The sequence below is a fragment of the Mustela lutreola genome, chromosome 6 (assembly GCF_030435805.1).
Source record: "Mustela lutreola isolate mMusLut2 chromosome 6, mMusLut2.pri, whole genome shotgun sequence".
Classification (NCBI taxonomy): domain Eukaryota; kingdom Metazoa; phylum Chordata; class Mammalia; order Carnivora; family Mustelidae; genus Mustela; species Mustela lutreola.
In genome coordinates this window covers 67598061-67624019 of record NC_081295.1, presented here as the reverse complement: position 1 = coordinate 67624019, position 25959 = coordinate 67598061, and the positions used below count along the sequence as shown (strand labels likewise).

Genomic DNA, 25959 nt, shown 5'->3' with positions numbered 1-25959 from the left:
CTAATAAACATTTGCTAAATGGTGAAAGGAGCTTGCGAGATGGACAATAGGCATGGGTTGTTAAGCATATTTATAACATTATTTGATATATTTAAGGAGAGTCCTGCTTGGGCAGGAATCATCCCTATTGTTTGTACTTTGATATTGTTAGTTTATTAAGTTTATTAATTTTATAGTATTATTAAAACAAACATGATTATACAATAATAAATAATAAACCTATATATAATAAATAAATGAAAAACCTATGAATTAACAAAAATTTTCAGGGGCACCTGGGTGGCACAGTTGGTTAAGCATCCAACTCTTGCTTTCAGCTCAGATCACGATCTCTGGGTTGTGAGATTGAGCCCTGTATTGGGCTCCTTGCTCACTGCAGAGTCTTTGCTTGAGATTCTCTCTCCTCCCTGTGCCCCTCATGGTTGTGCTGTCTCTGTTTCTCTCACTCTCTCTAGAGTAAATAAATTAAAAAAAAAAAAAAGATAAAAAAAGACAACAAAGGTTGGCAAGGATATGGAGAATGGAGAACTCTTTTACACTGCTGGTGGGAAAGCAAGCTGGTGCAGGCACTCTGAGAAACAGCATAGAGGTTCCTCAAAACATTAAAAATAGAGCTACTCCACAACCCAGTAATTCCAGTACTGGATATTTACCCCAAAGATACAGATGTAGTGAAAAGAAGGTTCGCACGCACACCAATGCTCATAGAAGCAATGCCCACAATAGCCAAACAGACAAAGGAACTGAGATATCCTTCAAAGGATGAATGGATTTAAAAAATGTGATTTATATATACAACGGAATATTGCTCAGTCATCAGAAAGGATGAAGAGCTACCGTTTTCATCGATATGGATGGAACTGAAGGGGATTATGCTAAATGAAATAAGTCAATCAGAGAAAGAAGACAATTATCATATGGTTTCATTCACATGTGGAATATAAGGAATAGCATAGAGGACCACAGGGGAAGGGAGGGAAAACTGCGTGGGAAGAAATCAGGGAAGGAGACAAACCATGAGAGATTCTCAACTCTGGGAAGCAAACTGAGGGCTACAGAGGGGAGAAGGGTGAGAGGACGGGGTAACTGGCTAATGGGTATTAAGGACAGCATGTGATGTCATGAGCACTGGGTATTATATCAACTAATGAATCTTGAACACTACATCAGAATCTAGTGATGTACTATATGTGGATTAACTGAACATTACAAAAGAAAAAAGACCAGTCAGGAGACTTAAGACAGCTTTGTTAAGTTAGGCAGCTTTGAGTAAGTAGATAAGATGGTTGTGTGCAGGTGTGTATATGTGTGTGCTTGGTGATGGATTGCCAGTACATTTATTGCTTCTAGCCATTAATCTTTTTGTTCTATTAATATCAGTTGAAAAATATAATTTGTGTTTATAATTAGCGGAAAAACTTTTAACTAAATGTTATGCTGAATAGTACATTTAAAAAAGGGGGAATAAATAAGAAGAGCAGCAGCAGAACCTTAGAGAGAACCCACATTTAGGTGACTTGTGAAGGAGACACAATGAAAATAAAACAGGTGATCAAAGATAATGTGAAGAGAGCTTAAAGTCTAGTAGATTGAGAAAATTTAAAATATATATATTTTAAATATATATATATATATGATGATATATATGTATGTGTGTGTGTGTGTGTGTGTTTCATCAATGATTAAACTATGGTTCAGTGATACCATAGAGTACTACATAATCATTGCAATGAAGTGGATCTATGTTTGTTACCATGGAAAGATTTCCAAGCCATTTTGTTAAATTTACAAGTCAATAGATAGATAGATAGGTAAATACTATACATATATCTGTCTATTATCTAGGCTATATTAAATATATAATACATACAAAAAATATATGATCCAAATTTATGAGGAAAACAATCATTACATAATATATATTCATATATTCTTCACATATACCCATGTACACATCTACATACAGGCATACCTAAGAGATACTGAAGGTTTGGTTCCAGACCACTGCAATGAAATGATTATCACAATAAAATAAGTCAAATTAATTTTTTGATTTGCCAGTGCCTACAGAAGTGATGTTTATGCTTTATTGTAGTCTCTTAAGTGTGCAATAGCATTATGTCTAAAAAAACACCTTATTGATGAAAAATGCTAACCATCACTGGAGCTTTCAGCAAGTCAGTCTTTTTCTGATGGAGGGTCTTGCCTCAATATTGGTGGTTTCTGATGGATCAAGGTGGTGGTTGAAGGAGGTTGGAGGGGCTATGTCAGCTTCTTAAAATAAGACAACAATGAGGTTTGCTGCATTAATTGACTCCTTTCATGAACAATTTGTCTGTAGCATGTGATGCTGTTTGATAACCTCGTACCCACAATAGAACTTCTTTCAAAATTGAAGTCAATCATCTCAAACTCTGCCCCTGCTTTATCAGCAAGTATATGTCATAGTCTAAAGTCTATTTTTGTTGTTTCAATAATCTTCACTATGGAAGGAATTCACTAGGAATAGATTCCATCTCAAGAGACCACCTTTTTTGCTCATCCATAAGCAGCTCCTCATCCGTTCAGGTTTGATAATGAAATTGCAGCAATGGGAGACCCATCTTCAGGCTCCACTGCTAATTCTAGCTCTCCTGCTGTCCACTATATCTGTGGTTACTCCCTCCACTAAAGTTCTGAACCCTCACAGTCATCCATGGGAGTTGAAATCAACTCCTTTTTTTAATTCTTCTTTATTTTTTTAATTTAATTTTTTTTCAGTGTTCCAAGATTCATTGTTTATGCGCCACATCCAGGGCTCTGTGTAATACTTGCTCTCCACAATACCCACCACCAGGCTCACCCAATCAACTTCTTCCAAACTCCTTTCAAACTCCATTGTTTTTATCATCAGAAATTGATGACGACCTTAAAAGAGCAAGTTCAGAATACCGGTAAGGAAAGAATCCTGATTACAAAGAAAGAAGAAGTGAAAGCGAAGGTCACACATATGACCTGCTCAAGGCGTGTGTGTTTGTTCATTTGTTTTAAAGAATTCAGTTATTTATTTGAGAGAAAGAGAGATAGGGAGAGAGAGCACAAGCAAGGGGGAGAGGGAGAAGGAGGCTCCCCACTGAACAGGAAGTTGGACATAAGGTTCAAACCCAGGGGCGCCTGGGTGGCTCAGTGGGTTAAGCCGCTGCCTTCAGCTCAGGTCATGATCTCAGGGTCCTGGGATCGAGTCCCGCATCGGGCTCTCTGCTCAGCAGGGAGCCTGCTTCCATCTCTCTCTCTCTGCCTGCCTCTCCATCTACTTGTGATTTCTCTCTGTCAAATAAATAAATAAAATCTTAAAAAAAAAAAAAAAAAAAAAAAAGAAGGTTCAAACCCAGGACCCTGGGATCATAACCTGAGTTGAAGGCAGACACTTAACTACCTGAACCACCCAGGTGCCATGACCTGCTCAAGGTTTTTATCTTTACCTCAGGGAAAACTAGAGAGAGTGGGTAATCAGAGTTTTTCAGGGTTAAATCTGTGTGGTATGAACCTATCAGAGTCACTGTGTTGCCCTGAGCTCTTTCACTGGAGTTGTGGGAAAACAGCATTCCCCCCTCTTCTGCTTAGATAATACATGGGAGTAAGTACATTCAAACTTTCAGGCAAAGATTCTAATTCCATTTGGAGCTTGACACAGAAGTCAGCCCCTCAGGAGGCAGAGGAGAAATGTGGACTGAGTTTTAATGATGAATTTAAGTGCTAACCCTGGAAGTACTGACCCAACTACATCCTTGGACTTTTCACCTATAAGAGCCAATAAATTTCCCTTTGCTTATATCATAATAGGTCTTCTGTCACTTGAGGCAGAACCCATCCAAAAGGCCCATTTTTATTGGAACTATATCTAAAAATGTAAGAAAAAATACCTTAAAGTGAATTTCACAGATTAACAAAAATATTTGGCATGCCCATTAATTTCAGCATTTGTCCTATAGCTCTTAAGAGTCCAGCTAGCTAACCAACACTGAAATAACATTGAGCGTTTTGAATTTCACCTCCTCTCCTTTCCTTTCCCTCCTCTCTAATGGAGGTGCTTAATGAGTAGTGAAAAGTCCCAAAAGGTGAACAAGGAACAGAACTGGATAATCAATCCCAAAGGCAGTGAACCCCAGAGATACTCAGTCTGTAAAAAATTGTTTGGCCTCACTAAAGTTACCACTTTGAACAGGTAGTCCTTCCTGGCATTCTGCTGGAGATGGGACAACAGATTTTCTTTTGAAGGTTAACATCTGAAATATTTACTACTATCAAAGAAGAACTTTATTAGAAATAAAAATCTATTTCCATATCATTTGAGAGGACATGATAAATTAATGACTTCACAAATCATGTGAGTTGTGTCAAGCTTGTTTCCTGGTTTATATCACAGAAGGATATAATTATATAATATTTAATCCGCACATAAAGACATTTATACAATACATATGTAAGTTAGGAACATACTATTAAAAACCACTGTTATAGACAGAATGCTTATTTTTACCCCCAGATTCATATGTTGAAAGCTAATCCCCCATGTCATGGTATTTGGAGGCAAAGTGTTTGGGTGGAGACCAGATCATGAGGGCAGAACTCTCACGAATGGGATTAGTGGCCTCATAATGAAGACTCTACAGAACTCCTTAGCTCTCTTACCAGGTGAGGACACAGGGAAAAGACAGAATCAGGAAGCAGACCCTCACCAGACACATGAAGGCTAATACCTAAAATACTACTTAATACACCAGTGAATCTATTTTTGTGCTCCCTCAGAAACCCTTCTACTACCCTTAGATAAAATCTCTAATCTGAGTTTCGTGTTTGTATATAGCTTCATATATATATTATATATTTATATAAACAGTTACAGTGAGTCTTTTGTGGCCTGATTTTTCATCGAACATTTTGTTCCGTGATTAACCCATAATGTTGAGTGTAATTGTAATTTGTGTAATTTTCCCTGATATGTAATTTTAAGCCTTTGTTTTCTGTCTTATATTGTTACTCATTTTTTTTCTCTTTCCTCATATCTACTGTAACCTGGGGGACTAGAGCTGGGAAAAATATATCTCAGCCAATGTCTGTATAAAGAGATCATGTTAGGAGCATAGTTTCTCTCTCAGGAGTTATTGATGCATATTTTTAAAAATTCTCTCTTAACAACCTTCCCAGAACAAACTGCAGTGTTATTTCCATAAGAACTCTAAATAGAAATTATGAGAAACTAGTCATCATATTCCATTACAGTTTTTAGAAGTGAAGAGAAAGTACATATCTCACTGTCTTTCTTTAAAACACTTAGCATATAGTTGCAAATACTAAAGTATTAATACTAAATTATTACTAAAGTCAAAGCTCTGTCCTTTAGCTGACTCTGTGTTTCCATATTGTGCCAAATACCTGGTTAAAAATTAAAATGCAAGACTATCACTCACCAATTAAAAGGAAGAAAATACTAATATACTATAACATGCATGAGCCTTAAAAATGCTATGCTAAGTAAAAAAGGGAAAATGCAAAGAAAGAATCATTATTTTCTGAATTATGTCATTTATAAATTATATAATGTGTCTAGAAAAGGCAAATTTACACACACAGAAAGCAGATCAATGACCACATAGGACCAGGAGCAAGAGTGAAAATAAACTACAAATGAGCAAGTGGGATCGTTTTGGAATAATGGGAATGGTCTAAAATTAGATTGTAGTGATAATTGCACAACTCCATACATTTACTAAAATCATTGAATTATAAAGGTGAATTTTATTTATTTATTTTAATTTTTTTTTGATCAACATGTAATGTATTATTTGTTTCAGGGGTACAGGTCTGTGATTCATCAGTCCTATACAATTCACAGCACTCACCATAGCACATAACTCCCCAATGTTCATGGGTGAATTTTATTTAAATAATACTTCAGTAATTGAATACTCCAAAACATACTCCAAAAGCAATTTTAAAATAAACTCCAAAAAAATTAAATACTCCAAATCATACTCCAAAAATTAAAATTCTATCATAGTGCCTTCAAAATTCTAAATCTGATTCTTTCATTGTGTGTGTTTGATTTACTTAACACAATCGTAAGTTGTTGAGCTTTTGAAGAAACAGCTTCAGTCAGCTAAATTTTAACATTTACGTGGAAATTTAATGAGCCCATTTAAAAGTAAAACTGAAATGTGAGAGATAGGCATCTTGGGAAGACCTGCCCATGGAGATGGCATGTCACCAAGAATGAGTTGGATTACTTGGCTAAGGGGCCTAGAACATGACATTGGAAAGATAATCACTGCTCCGTATGGAGTAGAGAAATCTTAAAACAGCAGCAGATTTCCCAAGGGATCCTATGTCACGAAGAGGAAGGATTACAGGAAACTTCTACTAACACTTTATTTTCCTTCCCCGAGCTCCGGGAGAGGTTTCAGTAACTCTGTGGACAGGTCAATAGCTACTTACCCTATAGAGTTACCCACAGCCCTCATGATAACTTACACCTCACCTACTCTTTTTAAACCCTCTCTTCTTTTGTCAAAGGCATTTAAGTTTTTTTGTTTGTTTGTTTCCACTAGTTTGCAACTCTCAGCTAAGCTTGTTTTGTGATGTGGTAGTTGTTAACTAGAGAACATCACGCACCAAACATGCCTTCAAAGGAAAGCAACTTAGAAAAGCCAAAAATAAAAGCATAATTTTGCCAAACTGATCCCCCTCTTTTGGATATAATTTTAAATAAAACAGAGCATTTTTACCTGAATATGGATGAAACCCAAAACTAAAGATAAGAAATATAAGAAAGCTGGGGCGCCTGAGTGGCTCAGTGGGTTAAGCCTCTGCCTTCAGCTCAGGTCATGATCTCAGGGTTCTGGGATGGAGCCCTGTATTGGGGTGATCCTGCTTCCCCCGCTTTCTCTGCCTGCCTCTCTGCCTACTTGTGATCTCTGCCTGTCAAATAAATAAGTAAAATCTTAAAAAAAAAAAAACAAAAACAAAAAAAAACAAGAAATATAAGAAAGCTAAAATATTTAAAAATGTGTTTTAATTCTCTAGGTGTATTATCATCATAGGTATTTATATTTGTTGAACAGAGAAGAAAGGCAATAGTTTAGATCATGTAAGCTCTTCCCCAGAATACTAGTTTTATCAGTTATCTTTATTTTTCAGGAGGGGGAAAAAAACAATGGGCACTAGGTTGTCCTAATGTTGAAAATTCCCCTAATTGTTTTCTATAGAGAGAAAAAATGTAAGTGAAGTGTGTTGGTGTAGACTCCAGAAACAAGCAGTCAAAGAAAAGGCATCATCTCTCTCAATGTTTTGCCTGTAAAGGAAATTGTAGGATGACGGAGTGTGAAGCCATCACAAAGAAGATCTGTCCAGGTATTTGGTTTCTCAATTGAAATGAGTTTCTATGGCACTCTGAATAATTTAAAAAAAAAAAAAAAGTCAAACATTTGCTTTAAAAATACATGAGTATTCAGGGATGTAAGAAAGAATGTTTTATTCCTATATTTTCTATAGGTAAAAGTTAAAAAAAACATGTATGGAACCTTAAGATAACATTTTCTTTTAGCTATTTTCACATGGTATGTGTCAATAAGACTTCTAGTGCCAAAACTGATGACTAATACAACATGAGTTGTTTTTATAGACGTTTTATTTTTTAAATAAAAGAACACAATGCAACCAAACATCACTAAGTAATTTAGTGATGATAATACACCTAGAGAATGTCTGAAGAAAGTCACGTGTTAGTATTTCTCCCAACAATTTAGTGGTTTTTTGTTAGTATAAGTTGCTGTTCGGGATCTAAGTCAGTTCTCCTATCTCACCAAAGATCCAAATATAGAAAGAAAACTGAGGGGAAAAAGTGTTTGCTTGTCATCTCTACCCTATTCTTCAACCCACTAAGGTCACGTGTTAAAATTATGTTTCCCAAAAGAGTGAAAAGCATTAAAGTATATATTCGTATAAATCAGACAGCTCATTGTGTGATGTCCCATGCTCTGCCTAGACCCCAGAAGGCATTCCATAATGTCTATGAACCTGCAGTGCAAGTCAAGGACTTTGTCCTGACAATACCTTGCAAAGAAAGAAGAGAAATATGCTTTTATTTCCATGCTAAAGTTGAAATTAATCCCAAAGTTCACTGAGACTAGAATTTGATGAAAACCATTATATTAAATAATAATCTCAACCAATTATCATAAATCTCATAATTAAAGGTAAACGCCAGAAGCTTCTGGTCTTTTGCTTTCAGAAGACCTTTAAATTAATGTTTTGCAAATCTGTATTTTAACAGTGGCATCTTTAATTCAAACACACCCTTCTCTCATTTGTAACTGTGTTTGTATTTGATTTATGTATCTTCAATTTTATGATCAATGGCTCTTTATAAATAGCATTCATTTATTCTTTTTTTTTTTAAAGATTTTTTTATTTATTTGACAGACAGAGATCACAAGTAGGCAGAGAGGCAGGCAGAGAGAGAGAGGGAAGCAGGCTCCTGGCTGAGCAGAGAGCCCGATGTGGGGCTCGATCCCAGGAGCCTGAGATCATGACCTGAGACGACGGCAGAAGCTTTAACCCACTGACCTACCCAGGCACTGAGCAGTCATTCATTCTTTTCTTAATTTGTATTTGTCAGTGTTAAGAAGAAAATGTTGTGGGATGCCTGGGTGGCTCAGGAGGTTAAGCATCTGCCTTTGGCTCAGGTCATGATCCCAGAGTCCTGGCTTGAGCCTCACATGGGGCTCAGCAGGGAGTCTGATTCTCCCTCTCCCTGCCCCTCCACCCTTCTTGTGCTCTCTCATGCTCTCATTCTCTCTCTCAAATAAATAAAATCTTTATAAAAAAATTTTAAAAAGAAGAAAATATTGTGTACTCCCAAGATTTGCTACATCATGGAAAAGAAGAGAAATTCAGTTAGCTGCCTTGGTTTAGTGGTGAGCTACGTTCTGTGAGCAGAGAGGAGGTTCTGTGAGCACTTGAGCTGGGCAGAGCAGCTGGCTGGATTGGATGGAGGTCCTCACTGGCTCCAGCTTCCACCCGAATGGCCAAACAACACAGATCCTTACCTGTGCCCAGAATAACTTTTCATTGGTTGCACCATATTCATATCATCTTTTAAATTAAGATTTTTTGAATCAAAATAAGAGAGCATATCCTGACCTTTCAATGTAGAAGTAATAACACAACTGAAAGAACACAAAGGAAAAAAACAGAGAGAGAGAAAGAAACCTATTTCATCAGGCTCCTTCCACTATGAAAAAAAGATTATCGTAAATAAGAAAACAAACAAAGAAAAAAACCTAGCAAATTTACATACTGTTTCTATTGTTTCAGAAATCTATGAGACTTTGATTCAATGGCTAAAAGTTCACAAGGAAGGAGGATGGGTACCATATTTATTCTAAGATTATCCAGCATCAGAGACTAACTTTTTTATAACTTATTTTATTTAAGTTCAGTTAGTTAACATATAGTGTATCATTAGTCTCAGATGTAGAGTCTAATAAATTCTCATTTGCTTATAATACCCAGTGCTCATTACATCGCATGCCCTCCTTAATGTCTATCAGCTAGTTAGCCCTCCTCTCACCCATCACCCCTCCAGCAACACTCAGTTTGTTTCCTATAGTTAAGGTCTCTTATGGTTTTTCTCCCTCTCTGATATCATCTTATTTTATTTTTCCTTCCCTTCCTCTATATTCCTTTTATTGTTTATTAAATTCCCCATATAAGTGAAACTATATGATAATTGTTTTTCTCTGATTTATTTCACTTAACATAATACCATCTAGTTCCATCCGTCTTAAATGGCAAGATTTCATTTTTTGATAACTGTATAATATTCCATTGTAGATATCGATACCACATCTTCTTTACCCATTCATCTGTTGATGGACATCTGGACTCTTTCCATAATTAGGCTACTGTGGACATTGCTGCAAAACTATGAGCACTTTTTAAAGAAAGGGAACTTAAGAGAGAGCTAAGAATGCAAAATAATTGGACTCAAGTAATTACTTAGTAGAGATAAAAAACTCAAAGGTGAAACACTGAAGCGTTTCATGCTCTTCTTAATATAACTATAGACTAATTTTCAAAATTTCTTCTTAAAGGCAAAATAATGAAAAATACATGCTATAAGTGGTTAAGTTCTTAGATAATTTTTAAGACTTGAATTTTTAAAACTTTTAATACTTGAAATGTATATGAATATAAATACATATATAAAAATTGAAATAATAAAGTATGTATTTGAGTAACATTAAAATAGAAGCTTCATGATTTTATTACCTATTTCCATTTAATGGGAAATCAGGTATCAATATAATATTAGAAAGATATGATTATTTTCCTTCTGTTCTATAAGTTTAAAATTTTATAAAAAGTGTTATTCTAAAAATTGTTTTTGTATGTTTGGTTTATTGATTGGTGGATCCCCCCCATCACTAGAGGTAAAGTTTGGCTGCATTTTTCCATATATATAAGAATCCAATGTAACTAAATTTCTTTAAGATGCAAATAAATGACTAAATATATTCTTTCATTCGCCCTGATTTTTTCAGTCCATGGGGACCCAACTTGAGATCCTTGGTCATGGTTGTGTGTAGTGTAAATCACAAAATGGAGACTTCTAGTAGGTTGAAGTACCTCCCCAAAATTCATGTCCACCCAGAACCTCAGAATGTGATCTTATCCAGATATAGAATCTTTGCAGATATAATTAAGATAAGAATCAAGATGAGATCATATTGGACTCAAGTGTGCCTTAAATTTAATGAGAGTATGATTATAAAAGATAGAAAAAGATGCAGGAACACAGAGAAAAGTCCCTGTGATGATAAAGATGGAGAGCAAAGATAGGTGGCCACAAGCAAGGGAACACGTGGGGCCACCAGAAGCTGGAAGAGGCAAGGAAAAATACTTCTCTAGAGCTTTCAGTAGGAACATGGCCTTGTGAACATCTTGAGTTTTAGCTTCTGGACTCCAGAACCCTGAGAGAATAAATTTCTGTTGTTTTAAGTCACTCAGTTTTTGGTCATTGGTTTTAGCTGCCCCAGGAAATGAAGACAATTCTTGTACTTCAAAATTTCTGCATTTGTTTGTCAGTCAGTCATGAATACCAAAGATAAGTGCTATTCAAGATATTGGCCCTTTTCTGTGAGAATGAACTTGGAGGCCAGGATCCCAGGATGGGATCATTTTACCTGTAGGTGAGAACAATTTTGTTTGTTATTTTCTTTTGTTTTGTTTTATTAGGCTTACTGAGATCTAATATTTTGGAAATTAGTAATACAAAACCAAAAATAGGAAGCAGATCATTTTCATTGTAAATAGTTCTTTTTCTCTTTTAAGAACCCCAACAAATAATTTAGAATGTACCCCTACTGAGGCAAAAGAGAAAATCATTTAATAGAATTTTAACATTTCTTAAAAATGACAAAAAAAAATTCAAAAGGGATGCTAACCCAGTATCAATTTTAAAATAACCATCCCAAATAAAAGTAGTTGTATCTAAGATTTAATATTTGGTGATAGTTCTTTTTTTTTTCTTTTTTTAAAAGCCAAGTTATTTGCATAGTAGAGAGCTGTGATTTTTTATCACTAGGCTTAAATGCTTGGTGATATAACTGACTTACTGTGAGGCCCTTACAAAACATACTTTATCCTTATCCACCATGATCTGGACTAAACAAATTCAATTTTCAGGGAGGAAAAATAATTGCTAATGACAAAATCCTTCAAATCACCAAAAAGTAAAGGGGAAGAATTTTAATTTTATGACTGGCATAATAGCTGCTTTTGGTCCAAAATAAGAGAATTCTAGATTTTATTGAAATTACTCCTTCTTGACCACACACACTTTTTTAGGGTTTTGTTTTTAGAGAAGGTATTTCTTCGTTCTGTATGATTGTTATTCTTATTAAAAGGTTTCTATCTCTTATAACTCTACTCCTACCCCAAAGTGAAAATGAAAAAAAAAAAAAAATCCAGACTGCTACTGTCAAAAAGAGCCTTAGAGATAATTATCATAGCATCCACCATCACAACAGCCACCAATATTTGTGTTTACTACATGTTAAGGACTAAACTAAATCACTTTACAGATATCATCTCAGTTAATGCACCCCAAACATGGGGTCCATTCCTGCTGTCGCCATGTTAAACAGGACACTGAAAACCAGCAAAATTAAATTGAGAGACTTGTTTGAGTTCACACAACTAGTTAGTTGTATAAGCAGAAGTTGGATCTGGTCTCTTCTTACACAGTGCAAGTATTCTACTGAGTTACAGTGACTTAAGAGAAGAGGACAAGAAGAGCAAAAATCATGGTCCTTTTAAGGACATTCATTTTTTATAATTCAGTGGGATGTGAGCATTATATTCTCCATTTAATATTTTGTTAATTTGAGAAATGTTTTACTCTCCCCTTCTTGGGTGGATTTTCTCATTTTGGTCAGTTTTGCAACTGGGTTAAAAGAAAAAAGAATTCACTTATTCATGTGAGGGCAAGTTATAGTATCTGCCTAACATTCTAGCTGAAAATAATACTGGCTTTATCTAAAATATGTCAGAGTGACCAGTTAAAAAGACCCCAGTGAAGCTAATTCACTGTTTGTTTTGTCTATAAGTAATCCCCCAAAAACGTTTGGCAAATTTTATTACTGAATTGATCTAACCCATGTCTATTTCTGTGTGGGAGCTATGTGGTATACTCAAAGGCACTAGATAAAGAATTCCTAGATTCTTCTGCTAATGGGCTCTGTAGAATTGATTTAGAGCTTCTGACTAAAGAATGGTCCTACTTTCTCTAGGAGGATTGCCCTTTGCAGATTTTAGGAATGAGTATCAGATGACCCTCCTCGTCATAGACCATGAATTTAGATTTAAAGCTCTTCCTCCTAGTGTCCTTAAAAAGAAAACTGAGACAAACAATGCTGGGAATTTGTTATTCTCATTTTTGGCATTGACATTGGTATGGTGACATTGATGACAGCAGATCCTCAAATGACACAAGTGTCCTAGGCATATCTTTTCTTAATCCTGAGTAATTGGAAAGTTGAAAATAATAATGAATTTAAAAAACACATATTTTTCCAGTTACAATTTCTAAAGATAAATGCTATGGACTGATTTGTGTTCTTTCCCCTCCCCTGCCAAATTCGTATGTTGAAGCCCTAGCTCCAGTGTGACTGCACTGGAGATAAGATATGTAGAAGGCAATTCGGGTTATGACATCATGAGAGTAGGTCCAATAGGACTGGTGGCCTTATAAGAAGAGAGCGATCTCTGTCATTGCACATTCTCAGAAGGAAGACCATGTGAGGATAGAGTGACAAGGCAACCATCTGCAAACCAGGCAGAGCTCTCACCAGACACCAACCATGCTGGTAGCCTGATCTTGGACTTCCAGCCTCTGGAACTGTAAGAACATAGGTTTGTTATGGCAGCCCAACCTAAGACAGCAAACTATTACCAAATCTTGAAAGTGTGTCAGAAAAACAAAAAAATTTTTAAAAGAGAGAAAAAAAAAGTTTTCTACTCAGTCTCAACCTTGCCACCACATGACAAAATTGATAGAAATTAAACAAGCAACTTAAAGGACTTTAGTGAGGGCCAATGGTTGTTAGTAATAACCTCAGCAACCTAAACATTTTTCATTGGTCTATCCTCAAAAACAGCAAATTTACAAAGCCATTTACTAAGCAGAAAATAGTGACAACATTGGCTGAAATGACCCACACTGATGAGTGCTCTCGCATACGCAGTTAAAGATAGCTTGTTAAATATTTTTCTGAGCTCCAAGTAAGAACTGAAGTCCACTAGTACTTAATTTGAACAAATTTTAAACTTCATAGAATTGTGATCTGTATTTTTCCATATATGTTAACCTAATCCTTTATGCTACAAATATATGGCCAGAAACTGAATTGGCTTTCCTTCTTCTTACTAATGGATTCCCCCAACTCTGAGTTTAAGCTGAGCATATTTAGAGATTGTATTTCCAAATTTTTCCTTTTCCAGCTAAAGAGGCCAATATGACAGGAACTGAAGTGATATGTCTAAATTCCAGATCTTGTTATAAGAAATCCACTTGCCCTTCACCTTCTTTTCCCCTCCCTGAGAACTGTTAAGGGTAAGGGTAAGCTGACCTCACCTATGTATGGGAAGGTACTTCTGCTCAGGGACAACAGAGTTACAAGAGCGAAGGAACCCGAGTCCTGGTGTGTCTTTTTGGAGCAGTCACTCACCCACCCTGGACCACCTGTCTAGATCTAAAGTCCCTGCACTCCTAAAGCTTTCATTATAGTGAAGAAAGGGGAAGGGGAGTCAACAGACAATAATAAAGTAAACACAGTTAAACAAAACAAGTAGGACATATTAGCTATATAAAATAAGGCTCTAGAGCTAGATCGTGTTTAAATCTTGGTTTGCAGTTATCCACTGTAGTAACTAGCCTCCAAGGATGACAACAACCATCCATGCCCCAGCCAATGAACCATACATCCTGGTATTCAGATTCTTGTATAGTTCCCTCCCCCTTGACTCTGAGAAGACCCCATGACTTGATTTTGACCGAGAGAATGAGGCAGAAATGATGTTGTGCATTCTTCCAAGCTAGGTCGTAAGAAGACTTTCAGCCTCCATCTGGGTCTTATAGAATGTTCACTCAGAAGGAGGCCAACTATCCTATTAGAAGTTCAGCTACCCTATTAGACTGTCAGGCTGAGGAAGCCATGCGGAGAGACTATATAGAAAGAGACGCCCAGCCAGGCCCTAGTTCTTCTAGCCATCCTCGCTGAGACACTGAGTATGTGAATAAAGAAGTCACCTTTGATGTTCAGTCTAAGCAAGCCTTCAAATGACTCCAGCTCCAGATGCCTTCCAGCTACAACAACAGGAGACACCAGAAGTAAAAACCAACCATCAGAACCTGGTCAACCCACAGAAATAAGAGAAATAACTGAAGTCACGAATTTGGGTTATTGCACAATAATAGACAACTGGAATAGCAACTTTCTGAATGAAACACTTTTCTTAATCTCTCTGTAAGTCAATGTTATCTGTAAAATTAGTTATTCCTAACTCCCAAAGTTGCTATTAGAATTAAATGGGTTAATCTGGAAAATACAACAGTGTCTGATTTGTGGTAAACTTTGGCTACTGTTATTTGTTACTAATAAGTAAAATGGGATGATAGGACAAAAATATTCCTGAAAGGATGCTCAGGGTAGTTCTTGCTTGGAAGGTGACATTTGAAATTAGACCTGAAAACTAAGAAGTCAACCTTGTAGAAAGCCAAAGAGAAGCCTCCTAAAGAACAGGGACAAAGGTCCTGACCTAAGCACTGATACAGTGTCATTGAGGGACACACACATGGCTTTGTGTGCTTGAAAGTGGTAAGCAAAGTAGAGCCATGCCAGCCACGATAAGGAATTTGGACTTTATATCAAACACAATGGGAAGCTTTAAGGAATTTGAAGTAGGAGAATGACTTGGACAATTCCTTTGGAAACAGATTTTAGTAGGGCAGGAATGGAAACAAAAGGTCCTCTAGGAGACTTTTATAGTCATCTGAGCAAAAGATTTTGATGGCTGGAACCAGAGTTTTAGCAGAGGAGATAGAAAAAAAAAAAATGTAAAAAAGGAGATTGAAAGAGTGGCCCTTGGCCACCCATGAGGCCCTCATGGTAGAGATGAGATTTTAACAAGGCTATTCTGGAACTTACATTACTAAAACACCTTTAGATGAGGTTCTAGGCATTATGCCCAGGGATAGCTTAAATCTACCTCATTTTATGTAATTCAGGATTCAGTTGTTACAGGGGATAACAGAATATAAGTCTTCTTACATATTTTGTTGTTATTCAAATAGGAAGAACAATTCAAAGCACTCTGGCTTTGTGCAAGGAGCATTAGAAGGCAAATCAGGACATAGGTTCAAGTGGCAAGTTGGTCACAACTAATGTGAACCTGCGCAGAAATCTTGGCTAGTTAGGCCTCCCTTGGTCCTCCGCCCTTCCAATTCTGACCATCTATTACTTGAGGGTTCTATTTTTTAAAAGTATATCATCTGGAAATATATCATGTTTCTGAGATCAGGAGTCACAGTCTCAGGACTTTGTTGCCGGTCCTGCGATCCAAACTCCATGACTCTTCACTCCTCCAGCTGAAAAGCACCTGCCACAAGGTTATGATCAGGAGATAATCACCAGAAATAGGCTTCAATTCTAGCGCACGTCTTCTCCTAACCTGACAGGAAGGAGGTTGACAGCAAGTTGGCCCATCTCTGTTTTATAGCCACCAATAAACATGTCTCACATATATGTGTTTTACAGGTATCTTTCGTGTAATCCACAAGATTTATTCTTTTTAGGAGAATTTAGGAGGATTTGTTCTCAGGCTTCACGTTAAGATACAGACAAGTCATCTTCAAACAAGCTTTTCTAAAACTCTTTTATTAAGGAAGGGAAAGTCTATGACACAGATCTCTATTAAGATGGTCACTTTGTATATCAACTCTTTCCTTAATAGTGACAACAGAAAGGAAAGATGCTACATAAAATAGAGGAATGGAGGCAGAGTTCCTCACCCAGTACCCAACTAGAGGGGGTTGTTCAGGTTCCCCCCCCCCTTTTTTTTCTCAATATTGAGTAGGTCTGATACAATTACTCTAGGACTGGAGGACATGAAATTGAATTTGGAAAGTTTTATCTCTCACTATCTTCCAGAGTTCCTTCAGCCAACTTGCTTCTTAAGGTAAACTCTGTCCTTGAAGCACATGGGCTTGGCTGCTTTCAAAGTCACATTATGGAGCATTTAGATGCAAGGTTGCTTCTTTGATATAAAAGCCACGAGGCGTTTGGACTTTCTTTGGACTTTACTGTTGTTGGTTTTGTTTTGTTTGCCAGCTTTAAATCTTAGTGTTGTGGATTTGGAGCTACAACTCATTGAATAAAATGTGGAAAGGGCAGAAGGGGTAGGTGAACACGAAGAGGACTTCTGATTGTTGATCATAATTGATGCCAGGCATAGATAACACAACACCCGTATCGCTATATTGACCTCCTTAAATAGACACCAATCTCACTCACTAGTGTTCTACTCACTTTAACTGCTAAAATATGATAGACCAGCACCATTACAATTTGGAACACATAAGGAGAGACAGTACTCACTTTATAAATTAAATTAAAAATGTAATTTAAAGGAGGGGAGGCAGCTGGGTGGCTTAGTCGGTTAAGGATCCAGCTCTTCATTTCTACTCAGGTCATGATCTCAGGGCCATGAGATGGAGCCCTGTGTGAAGCTCTGCACTGAATGTGGAGCCTACTTAAGATTCCCTCTACCCTCTGCCCCCCCCTGCCCTTGCTCTTAAAAATAAAAAAATAAAAAAATAATAAAAAAAAAAAAGTACCAGATTTAAATAAGCTTATGAGCAGGAGATGGAAAGCAATCAATTAGTTGCAGCCAAGGATACAGTGACAATTTTGTTGAATGGAAAAAGAGCCACTGATTTGCACAGAAAGCCCAGACATTTTTTAAGTGGTGGTTGCCATCAAGTAAAGAGAATAACTCCTCAGGAGGTGTTCATTAGAAGAGAAAGAAAAAAAAAAAAAAGAATTGGCAGTTTCTCCAATTTGTCAGCCTGTGTGCTTTCTGGCCAAAAAATGGAGAGTATGAGAAAAGAATTAAAATTTTAATTGGAAGATATAATTCCCCCCCCCTTTCACCCCAGGAAAGAGAATGTGATGGCATATAAAGTCTGAAAGAAGCCTGTAACGGTTTCCTTCTCATAAAAAAAGCAAATTATTTCATCCAAGCACAACTGAATCAGATTTGAACTTCCTGAAAATTTATCAGCTGATAGACCAGGATTTAAGTTCAAGGACACATTCCACACCTAATCTTCATTTTACAACCTTTGGAGATAGATTTTCCTTAGCCCTGAAATCTTTCAAAGATAGTCTTTCTTGCAAAACAAATCGTTAGAAGTGTACAGCAAATTGGCCAGATGTCTCTGCGGCATAAACTCTCTCTTAAGAGTAAAGCAAGAACTTTGAGTAACTACCTCCTGCTTTCAAACCACAAGCTTTCTAGTTGGCGTTTTGAAGCAGTAATGTTCTAAGTATTTCTCTTTTATCGAAAGAGTTAATACAGCTTCTCAAAAGTGCTTCTCTTCTCACAGAATATAGTTTATATTTGGGGAGAATTTGGCACAGCTTAAGTTACAGCTTAACTGGTTTTCTTAGTAGAATCCAATAAGGCATTTCTCCCACCCATTTGCCCCTTAGTGTTTATTAGCAGGGAGAGACACAAAATGTCAAGAGGAAAGAAAAAAAAGTATTATTTATACTAATGGACTTTCTTCCAGACTTCACATCCAGATACCTAAATAACAGCCTTCTTCACATCTTCACATCCCAAACTGGTAACCATCCCCTGGAGAGTGTTCACAGACACCCCAAAGTTCATTACTAACCCAGTTGCCCTTCCCACTCTAAATGTATCACTGCAGGATGAGTGGACTTAATCCTTGCTTATCTAAAAAACAATAATAATTGCTAGGCACATAAACCAATTTGTGGCATGAAGCTAGTTTTGCTCTCTTCCAGAAATTGCTTATCTTACACTTCAGACCTTGAAAAAATCGCAGAAATCTGTTCAGCAGTACTTCTTTCTATGATGGTTGCTGTCCTTCTAAGAGCCTGAGCAGCCTACCAACTGAGGTGTGGCAGATAACCAGACCCTATCCCCCCTGACCAAAAGAGAGTGCTCAGAGAAGCAAAATCTATACAGCTTAATAGCTTGGTATGTGGCCATAGTTCTTTTTCTTAACTATGATCCCACTCCGGAGCCTAAATAAATACATAAATAAATTGTGGCTAGTTTGCAGATATCTCAGGAGCTGCAAACATACATTTCACAAAGTGTGACCAATGCCTACTTTCACAATAGCTCTTTTAGCCTAAAAATAACTTCCATGTCTACCTAAGGGCAAGAAAAGGGAGGGAAAATCGAAGAAACTAGTTTGGGAATGAGTGGGGAAATGTTTAACAGGCCTGCTGGGTGTTCTCTTAATGCTGTCTTGGATCTCAGATTAAATTATTATATTTTTTCTGTGTTGTAGTACTGGTTCCGTTGTGCATGAGGACAAAGGCAACTTCAACTTGATATTTCTGTCATCCCTGCTGTGGGAAGAGTCCTGTTGCTGGTTTATAACATCAATCACTCTCACAATAAATCTTGGTGGTGGATATGGTCATTTAAATCTCCACCTGCACAAACAACAGAAAATAAGAGAGCTCATAAATCTCTACACTGGTGATTAACAAATTTTGGATCCTGGGCAAAGATGTTATGGGGAGGGGTTCTCACTAATTCATTAATAAAGACTGATTTGCTGACAATCTGTTTAGTTTACAGCATGGGGGAAAGCAAACAAGACCCTGCTAACAAAACAAAACGTTAGAGGTTAGTGAATTCCCAGCTGAGCCAGGATTAGAGATATGATATCTTAATGTAGGAGAGGGGTACAGACCGCCAGCCAGAAGTTCCGAAGCTGCTCTTACACTCTGCTCCAGCCCTCATCTTTAGTGCCTAATTGCAAGGAAAGAAAACCTAGAGAAGAATCAGTAAGATCCATGCGTTCCATCTCTCCAATTTTATTTCACGGATTTTGTGCAAGCTCTTGGTTTCTGGCGCCCTTTGCTTTTCTATTTAGCTCTCCAGATTTTCTTATGCTCCAGGAAAAGAGGGTCTTGGCTGGAGTTAGAGATAGGAAAGGAAAAACAAAACAAAACAAAACAAACAACAACAACAACAAAAACCTTTCCTGAAGGGATAGCAATGCTTCGTGTTCTGCAATATCAACTTCGTGTGGGGAACCCGGGTAGCAAAGAGGTCCTAAGGAGGAGGCCAAGGCATTGGGGGAGGGAGAAAACAAATCCCAGGCAAGATAATATCTGAGAGCCGCTAAGATTCTTAAGACATTCTTAAATGCATTTCTAGAAAGAAATTTAGGGGAAAGTTTTAATTTCGTCACAAAAAGATTACCAATTAACAAAATGCTTTCCATACACTTGCGTGACTCTCTCTCACCGCGACCCCACTCCCACTAAACTGTGTATGTTGCTGTGGGTGTGTGAGTCTCAAGGATGTTTGTGTACACACAGGCAGTTCCTTAATAGCTTTAAAGGGACCAGGTGCAGATGGATGTTTGGGTCCTTTCCCTGCATCATCCTAAAGGTTCAGTGAAGTGCTTGTTTTGTTAATTTACCGCAGTTCAGGAGAGAAGATACCTTGGTAAAGCCACAGTCTCAGGCAGGAGGGAGTTGATCGCTGTCTGGATTTTAATTGGTGTTTTAATTGCGGTGAAGTGAGGACAGGGAGATGCTTGTGAAATTTGTGTTTGGAAGGCCCGGGAAGAGCAAAAGAATCTGGTCATTTTCCTGAAATCCTCACTAACCACCAGCTATGACCTCTTAAGAGGGAAAGCGGGCCTTAGGAGATGGCCCAGGAGAGGGGCTGTGGGTGGGGCGCTCTCCTCCTGGGCCGAAGTGGAAGGTAACTGGTATTTGCGTGTTGCAGTTGAGAGGATTTACATTTCAAGTTGGAAATCAGGGTCTCTGCCCGAGTTTCCCTCCAGTTGTGAAAGGGGTCTAAGAGTCCGCTAGGGCCTAGTAGGCCCCTCCCCTGGGCTACAAGGATCCGCCTCTCTATTCCCCCAGATAAATTCCTAGTGTCCACCAAATTCCTCAGCGCTCTCTCACACTCCTCTGCGGCCACGACTCCGGGGGTGGGGAAACACAGCCGGGTTCCTCCCCGCAGAAGCCCTCTCCGTTCCTTCTCACAGCTCTGGGAAGGGGAAAGGGGTTTGAGACTCAACCAGATCCCAACTCCAGTTCCCAACACGAAGTGGCTGCTCCACATTCCACACCCGGGGGCCCCCTGGTTTGGGGCTCGCTCTCGCGCGCTCTCTCTCTCTCCCCCCACTCTCTCTCATCCTCTCCCCCAAACATGTCCACCGGCTCCCTCAGCGATGTGGAGGATCTTCAAGAGGTGGAGATGCTGGACTGCGACGGCCTGAAAATGGACTCGAGCAAAGAGTTTGTGACTTCCAACGAGAGCACCGAGGAGAGCTCCAACTGCGAGGCGGGGTCTCCCCAGAAAGGCCGCGGAGGCCTGGGCAAGAGGAGGAAGGCGCCCACCAAGAAGAGCCCCTTGAGCGGCGTCAGCCAGGAGGGGAAGCAGGTCCAGCGCAACGCGGCCAACGCGCGCGAGCGGGCCCGGATGCGGGTGCTGAGCAAGGCCTTCTCCAGGCTCAAGACGACCCTGCCCTGGGTGCCCCCGGACACCAAGCTCTCCAAGCTGGACACGCTCAGGCTGGCATCCAGCTACATTGCGCACTTGAGGCAGATCCTGGCTAACGACAAGTACGAGAACGGTTACATTCACCCGGTCAACCTGGTAAGTCCGCGGGTGCCGCTGCGGCGACCCGAAAGCCCCCGCCCGGCGCGCCCGCAGCCGGCTGTGCCCAGTGTGTGTGCGCGCACCTCTGCCGCCCCCAGCCTGACGCTCCCCTGGGGACCTTTGCAGGAGATCCCACGCGGCCCTCGCTCGCTGCCCTGCAAGCCGCGGGAGCAGGGATGATTTATGCTAGTGTTTGACGTGGCAGCCCAATTAAGAGTTTGCAAGTGTATTGAGCTGGCAAAGAGGAGGGATCCCCGAACCCGCGCAAGCATCGTCAGGGCTGGTGTGGAACGGGGAGCACCGACCAGCTGCTGAGCGCCCAGAAGGCATTTTATTAATGCCTTTATTTTTCTTTGAGCTGAAGAACTTGGTTTTTTTCTCTTTCTCATTTTTTGTACGCAAAACCACCCAACTCTGCTTCTTTCCCAAGCATATTTGGAACCATTAGATACAGACAAATTCGTGCCCGCATAATTGTCATGTAAGTTCCCAAGTACTTCAATATTCGGCTCTTCTCTTACAGGTAGGTTAACATTTTTAATTCCCAGAAGTTCTAACAACTATCAGCATAATCAGTAAATTCTCACAAATATTCGTGTAATAAATGATACGAGTCTATAATAAATAACATTAAAAAAGGTCACTCTTATCGAAGATTTAAAAACGTGATATATTTTATGTTAAAAAGTATGCCTATTCAGTCTGTCTTTTAAAATTAAAAAAAAAAGTAATGCTGGTTGAGGCGAATTTTCTTTCAAATGTATTTTGCTGTATAAGAAGTATGGGTTAATTCCTTTTTCTATTTGATTTAATTTTAAGACTTCCAGGCTCTAAAGAAAAACAAGGACCACAACTTACTAGCACCTTTGTTTATATATGATAAGAATGAGAGGTTTTCCTCTTAAAAGTCGTCTTATCGGCCAGCACTAGTGGGAGAGGTTTGAAACTTTGAATTGTCTTCTCACTGAATTGGTTTCAGGAATTGGGGGGAGGGTATCCAAAACGACATTTTGCCCCGGTAAATATTTCTCCCTCTAATTAAAAGTTTATTCTTTTTCGAAAAAAAAAAAAAAGATGAGTAAATAGCTTTTAGAAATATGGAACTAAAATGAAAGTAATCACTTCGTTTACAGTTGCTGCTGCGCTCGTCTTTGAAGAAACTAAGTTAGCTTTATTCTAAAACACCTCGGAAAGGAGAAAAGGCAATGCTCCCTTAGCCAGTAGAAAGATGATCTTAAAATATGAGTGTATATTATTTTATTGGCATTATTCCCCTCCCCTTATGCACCACCGATTAATTTAGGAAGTGTGTTCAAAAGCCCGGGTTTGTGAGGGAGGAAATGAAAGCTGGCAGTAGAAAAATAGACGGGGAGGAAAGCAAGCGGTCGGAAACCTGGCTAGAGCCTCAGAAGATGGGCCCGAAGGCACTTCGCCTGGAACCTGGTGTCCACTTGGTACGAGGACCTTCTCGCCTTCCCTGCTTAGGCTCACGGGGGCAGGGGCCTCCAGACTGTGCCACGGTTCCAGCACCTTTGGGCTTTCCAAGAACTTGTTCTTTTCGGTTTCTCTTACAACTAGGATGAACCCCTTTGCTCTGTCACCCTGAGCTACGCTCGGCACCAACCCTTTTTCATTATTCAGCCACAGGCGCACTAGAACAACTATCAAATTGCAGCGATAACGGGTCTCGCCAACTGCCTGCCCCCAACTCGCCTTCTCCTTTGGTCTCAGGCTCGGAGCCCACCCTACTCCTCCTCCAAGGCCACTTACCTCCTCCACTCTCTTCTCTCCTGCAGACGTGGCCCTTTATGGTGGCCGGGAAACCCGAGAGTGACCTGAAAGAAGTGGTCACCGCGAGCCGCTTATGTGGAACCACAGCGTCTTGACCCTGGAGGTGCGAGTCTGGGAAAGGCGCGCTCCCAGGGGGGAGCGGGCCCCGGGAAGGCGACCCCTGCCCTCCCTGCTCTCTGTCTGTGCTTCCCCCTCGCAACGCTCCTCTCCCTGTCCGCCCCCGCCCCCACCCCCGCAAGAACACTTTACAGCGACGAGGAGATTCGTTTCCAGACCTGAGGAGATCAATTGTACTTACAAAGATTCCCATCTATTTAACTTTATTAACTTCTACCGTGAATGACTCTGCGAGCCTTGCTGGTCCAAGTGCAATATGTAATTATAAATATATAAATAGATAATAAGAGCCTATCAACGTGTATCTTTTGTACAATATGTTGTAAAATGTAGATCATAGAATAGCTGACTTTGACAGTCACATTTATAAAGTAATTCACTTAAAGATATATATATTTTTTCAAACAAGTTTTGCTACTTTCGAAAATAAATCTTTCTTTATATTGCTAAAAGCCCTGACATTGGTGTGATTTTTACAAAATATAGATAGATAGGTAGAGAGATAGATACCTTAGAAAAGTGGGAGAATAGGGGGAAGCCTGATAATACAAGTGATTTGTTTGAACCTCAATCCAGACTTCTAAAAATGGGAAAGATTAAACACAATTTCCACGGGGAAGGTGCAGCTCATATTTTGCAATGAAACCTCAAAAAGCAACTCGGGGCTCAGGTTTGCAGGTTACTTTTAAGATAATTATAAATAATGTAACCGTGAACCAAAAAAAAAAAAAGAAAGAAAGAAAGAAAAAGAAAAAAAAAGTTGGGGGATAACATTACTAACAGTTACACGATTCCAGGGGAGAACACACCAAAAGGAAAATCCGATTTTCAAGTATTTCACAGTAAAATTGATGACAGGAGCAGGAAGATAAATTTCACTTTTTGTTAGTTTTCTGGGCACAGACGTGAACCTGAGCAACCCGCAGTACCAAACTGTGAAGAAATAATGGGAGCTATGAAAAGTGTAAATTCCATAACCTTTAAGAAGTGCGACAACATACACTACATATTTCTTCTTAGTAATTAATGAATTACTTCTAACATTGTTCATGCCTGCCTATCCGTCACATTTAGCCATCGCCTTCAGCTCCCAGCCACGACTTCCGGCGGACTGGGTTTTAATTTAAACATCTTCCATGCTACGGAACAGCTCGTTGGGGGAAGATTAAGTTGAGATAAACAGAGAGGCGAGGCTGAGGAGCCTGGAACCGGGTTCACTCGCTGCCCCAGAGCAGCCCGCAGCGGCCAATGCGCCAGATGCCACCGGGGCTGTTTAATGTTCGGGGTTATGACCGCAGTGTTTACAAGACGTCTTCGGTTATTTATATTGTTATTCCTCCCAGAGGGCCTTGAAACTTCCGCTTCATTTACTCTTTCTTTTCGATTTTTTTTCCCTCTTTTTCTCGGCTCAGTTTGGTACCTGGAGTAAGAGTTCCCTCGCTCCATCCTGTGCACCTACCACCAACCCCTAGTCTGCTTAGTGGGTAGAAGCCTGGCCCTGGCCTTCTGGGAAGGAGCCGGTGACACTGGTCCTGACAGGTGAACCAGGGAGGTTCTCTGCCCGTGAAAGCTACCACATTATCAAGTGCAAATCTCTCCTCTCCGATGGCTGGGAACTTGGCTCACTCCTTACCCGCCTGCCCGTCTTTTGCACGTCAGAGGACCTCTCCTGGTGTCTGGCTTTCCTACCACTCCCCCATCCCCCACCTGACTTTTAGGAGTGCAATTCAAGCCCTGACCACCTCACCCTCTCCAAATTCCTGCATTTGGTCACTTCAACCATAGGGCCATTGTCCCTGGCTCCGGGATTCAGAATCCAATTCAGAAATGAGTCCCAGAGTGATTCAGATGTTTGCTGTTCATGTTCAACAAAATTTCCAAGCTCCCACTCACATTCCTATAAACCAAATGCTCAAAATTCTGAGCACCCTACTCAGGTGGCCCACAGAGAAGAAATTTCTGCTTGCTCATTCTGGGGACCCCCAAACTGCAAATGGACTTTTTAAAAGTCCTATACCTCCTTCCTATAATTTGAAGCCTTTGCTTTCAGCATAAGGCATGAGGCTATGAATAGGGAACATGTGAGTTAAGCCCGGGTTCCGCCTCTAGGTTCTCCCTGAAAGGGCTTGGATCCTCCGTTTTGTCATCTCTGAAAATGGAGATGAAAGTTAGAATAACCTTACTGGTACTTTTCTGCTTTTGCCTCACAAAACCTCAGTGGGACACAAATGAGATTATATTTATGTAATCACTTTATGAAAGATCAGTGCAAGTATCAGTTACTTTCACGAAGTAGCCAGAGATGAGCTGTCCATGCTTGACCTGACCTCAAAGTGTCTCCAACGGGAAACTAGAAGGGTGTGTGTTCATAAGGCACAGGTGATAGTCTTTCTATTGCCCAAACAAAACACCTTTCTGTCTTTGATGCAATGCTGAAGGTTATAATTTTTCTCTCTCTCTCACACATGCGTTTACCTCTCCCCAGTGTTCTCCAAATTTGTCTAGAGCTTTCTACCAGTGTGACTACTTCTTGAAAATCTAGAACCCAGAGTTCAGAGA

The 25959-nt window shown here is 39.4% G+C and overlaps 1 protein-coding gene and 1 long non-coding RNA gene across 2 annotated transcripts; one reads left to right on the top strand and one right to left on the bottom strand.

Annotated features, from left to right (window-relative positions):
- Window positions 1–280: 280 nt before the first annotated feature.
- LOC131833781 (uncharacterized) lies at window positions 281–23397 on the bottom strand. Its single transcript, XR_009354629.1, has 3 exons — window positions 23263–23397; window positions 2135–2274; window positions 281–451 (listed from the first exon to the last, which is right to left on the bottom strand). It is a non-coding gene; the product is annotated as an uncharacterized LOC131833781 (long non-coding RNA).
- Window positions 20765–23852, top strand: TCF21 (transcription factor 21). The gene is made up of 2 exons (XM_059177514.1): window positions 20765–21489; window positions 23289–23852. Exons 1-2 carry the CDS (start codon window positions 21040–21042, stop codon window positions 23376–23378), a joined length of 540 nt encoding a protein of 179 aa, XP_059033497.1. The 5' UTR covers window positions 20765–21039; the 3' UTR covers window positions 23379–23852.
- The last annotated feature ends 2107 nt before the right edge of the window (window positions 23853–25959 follow it).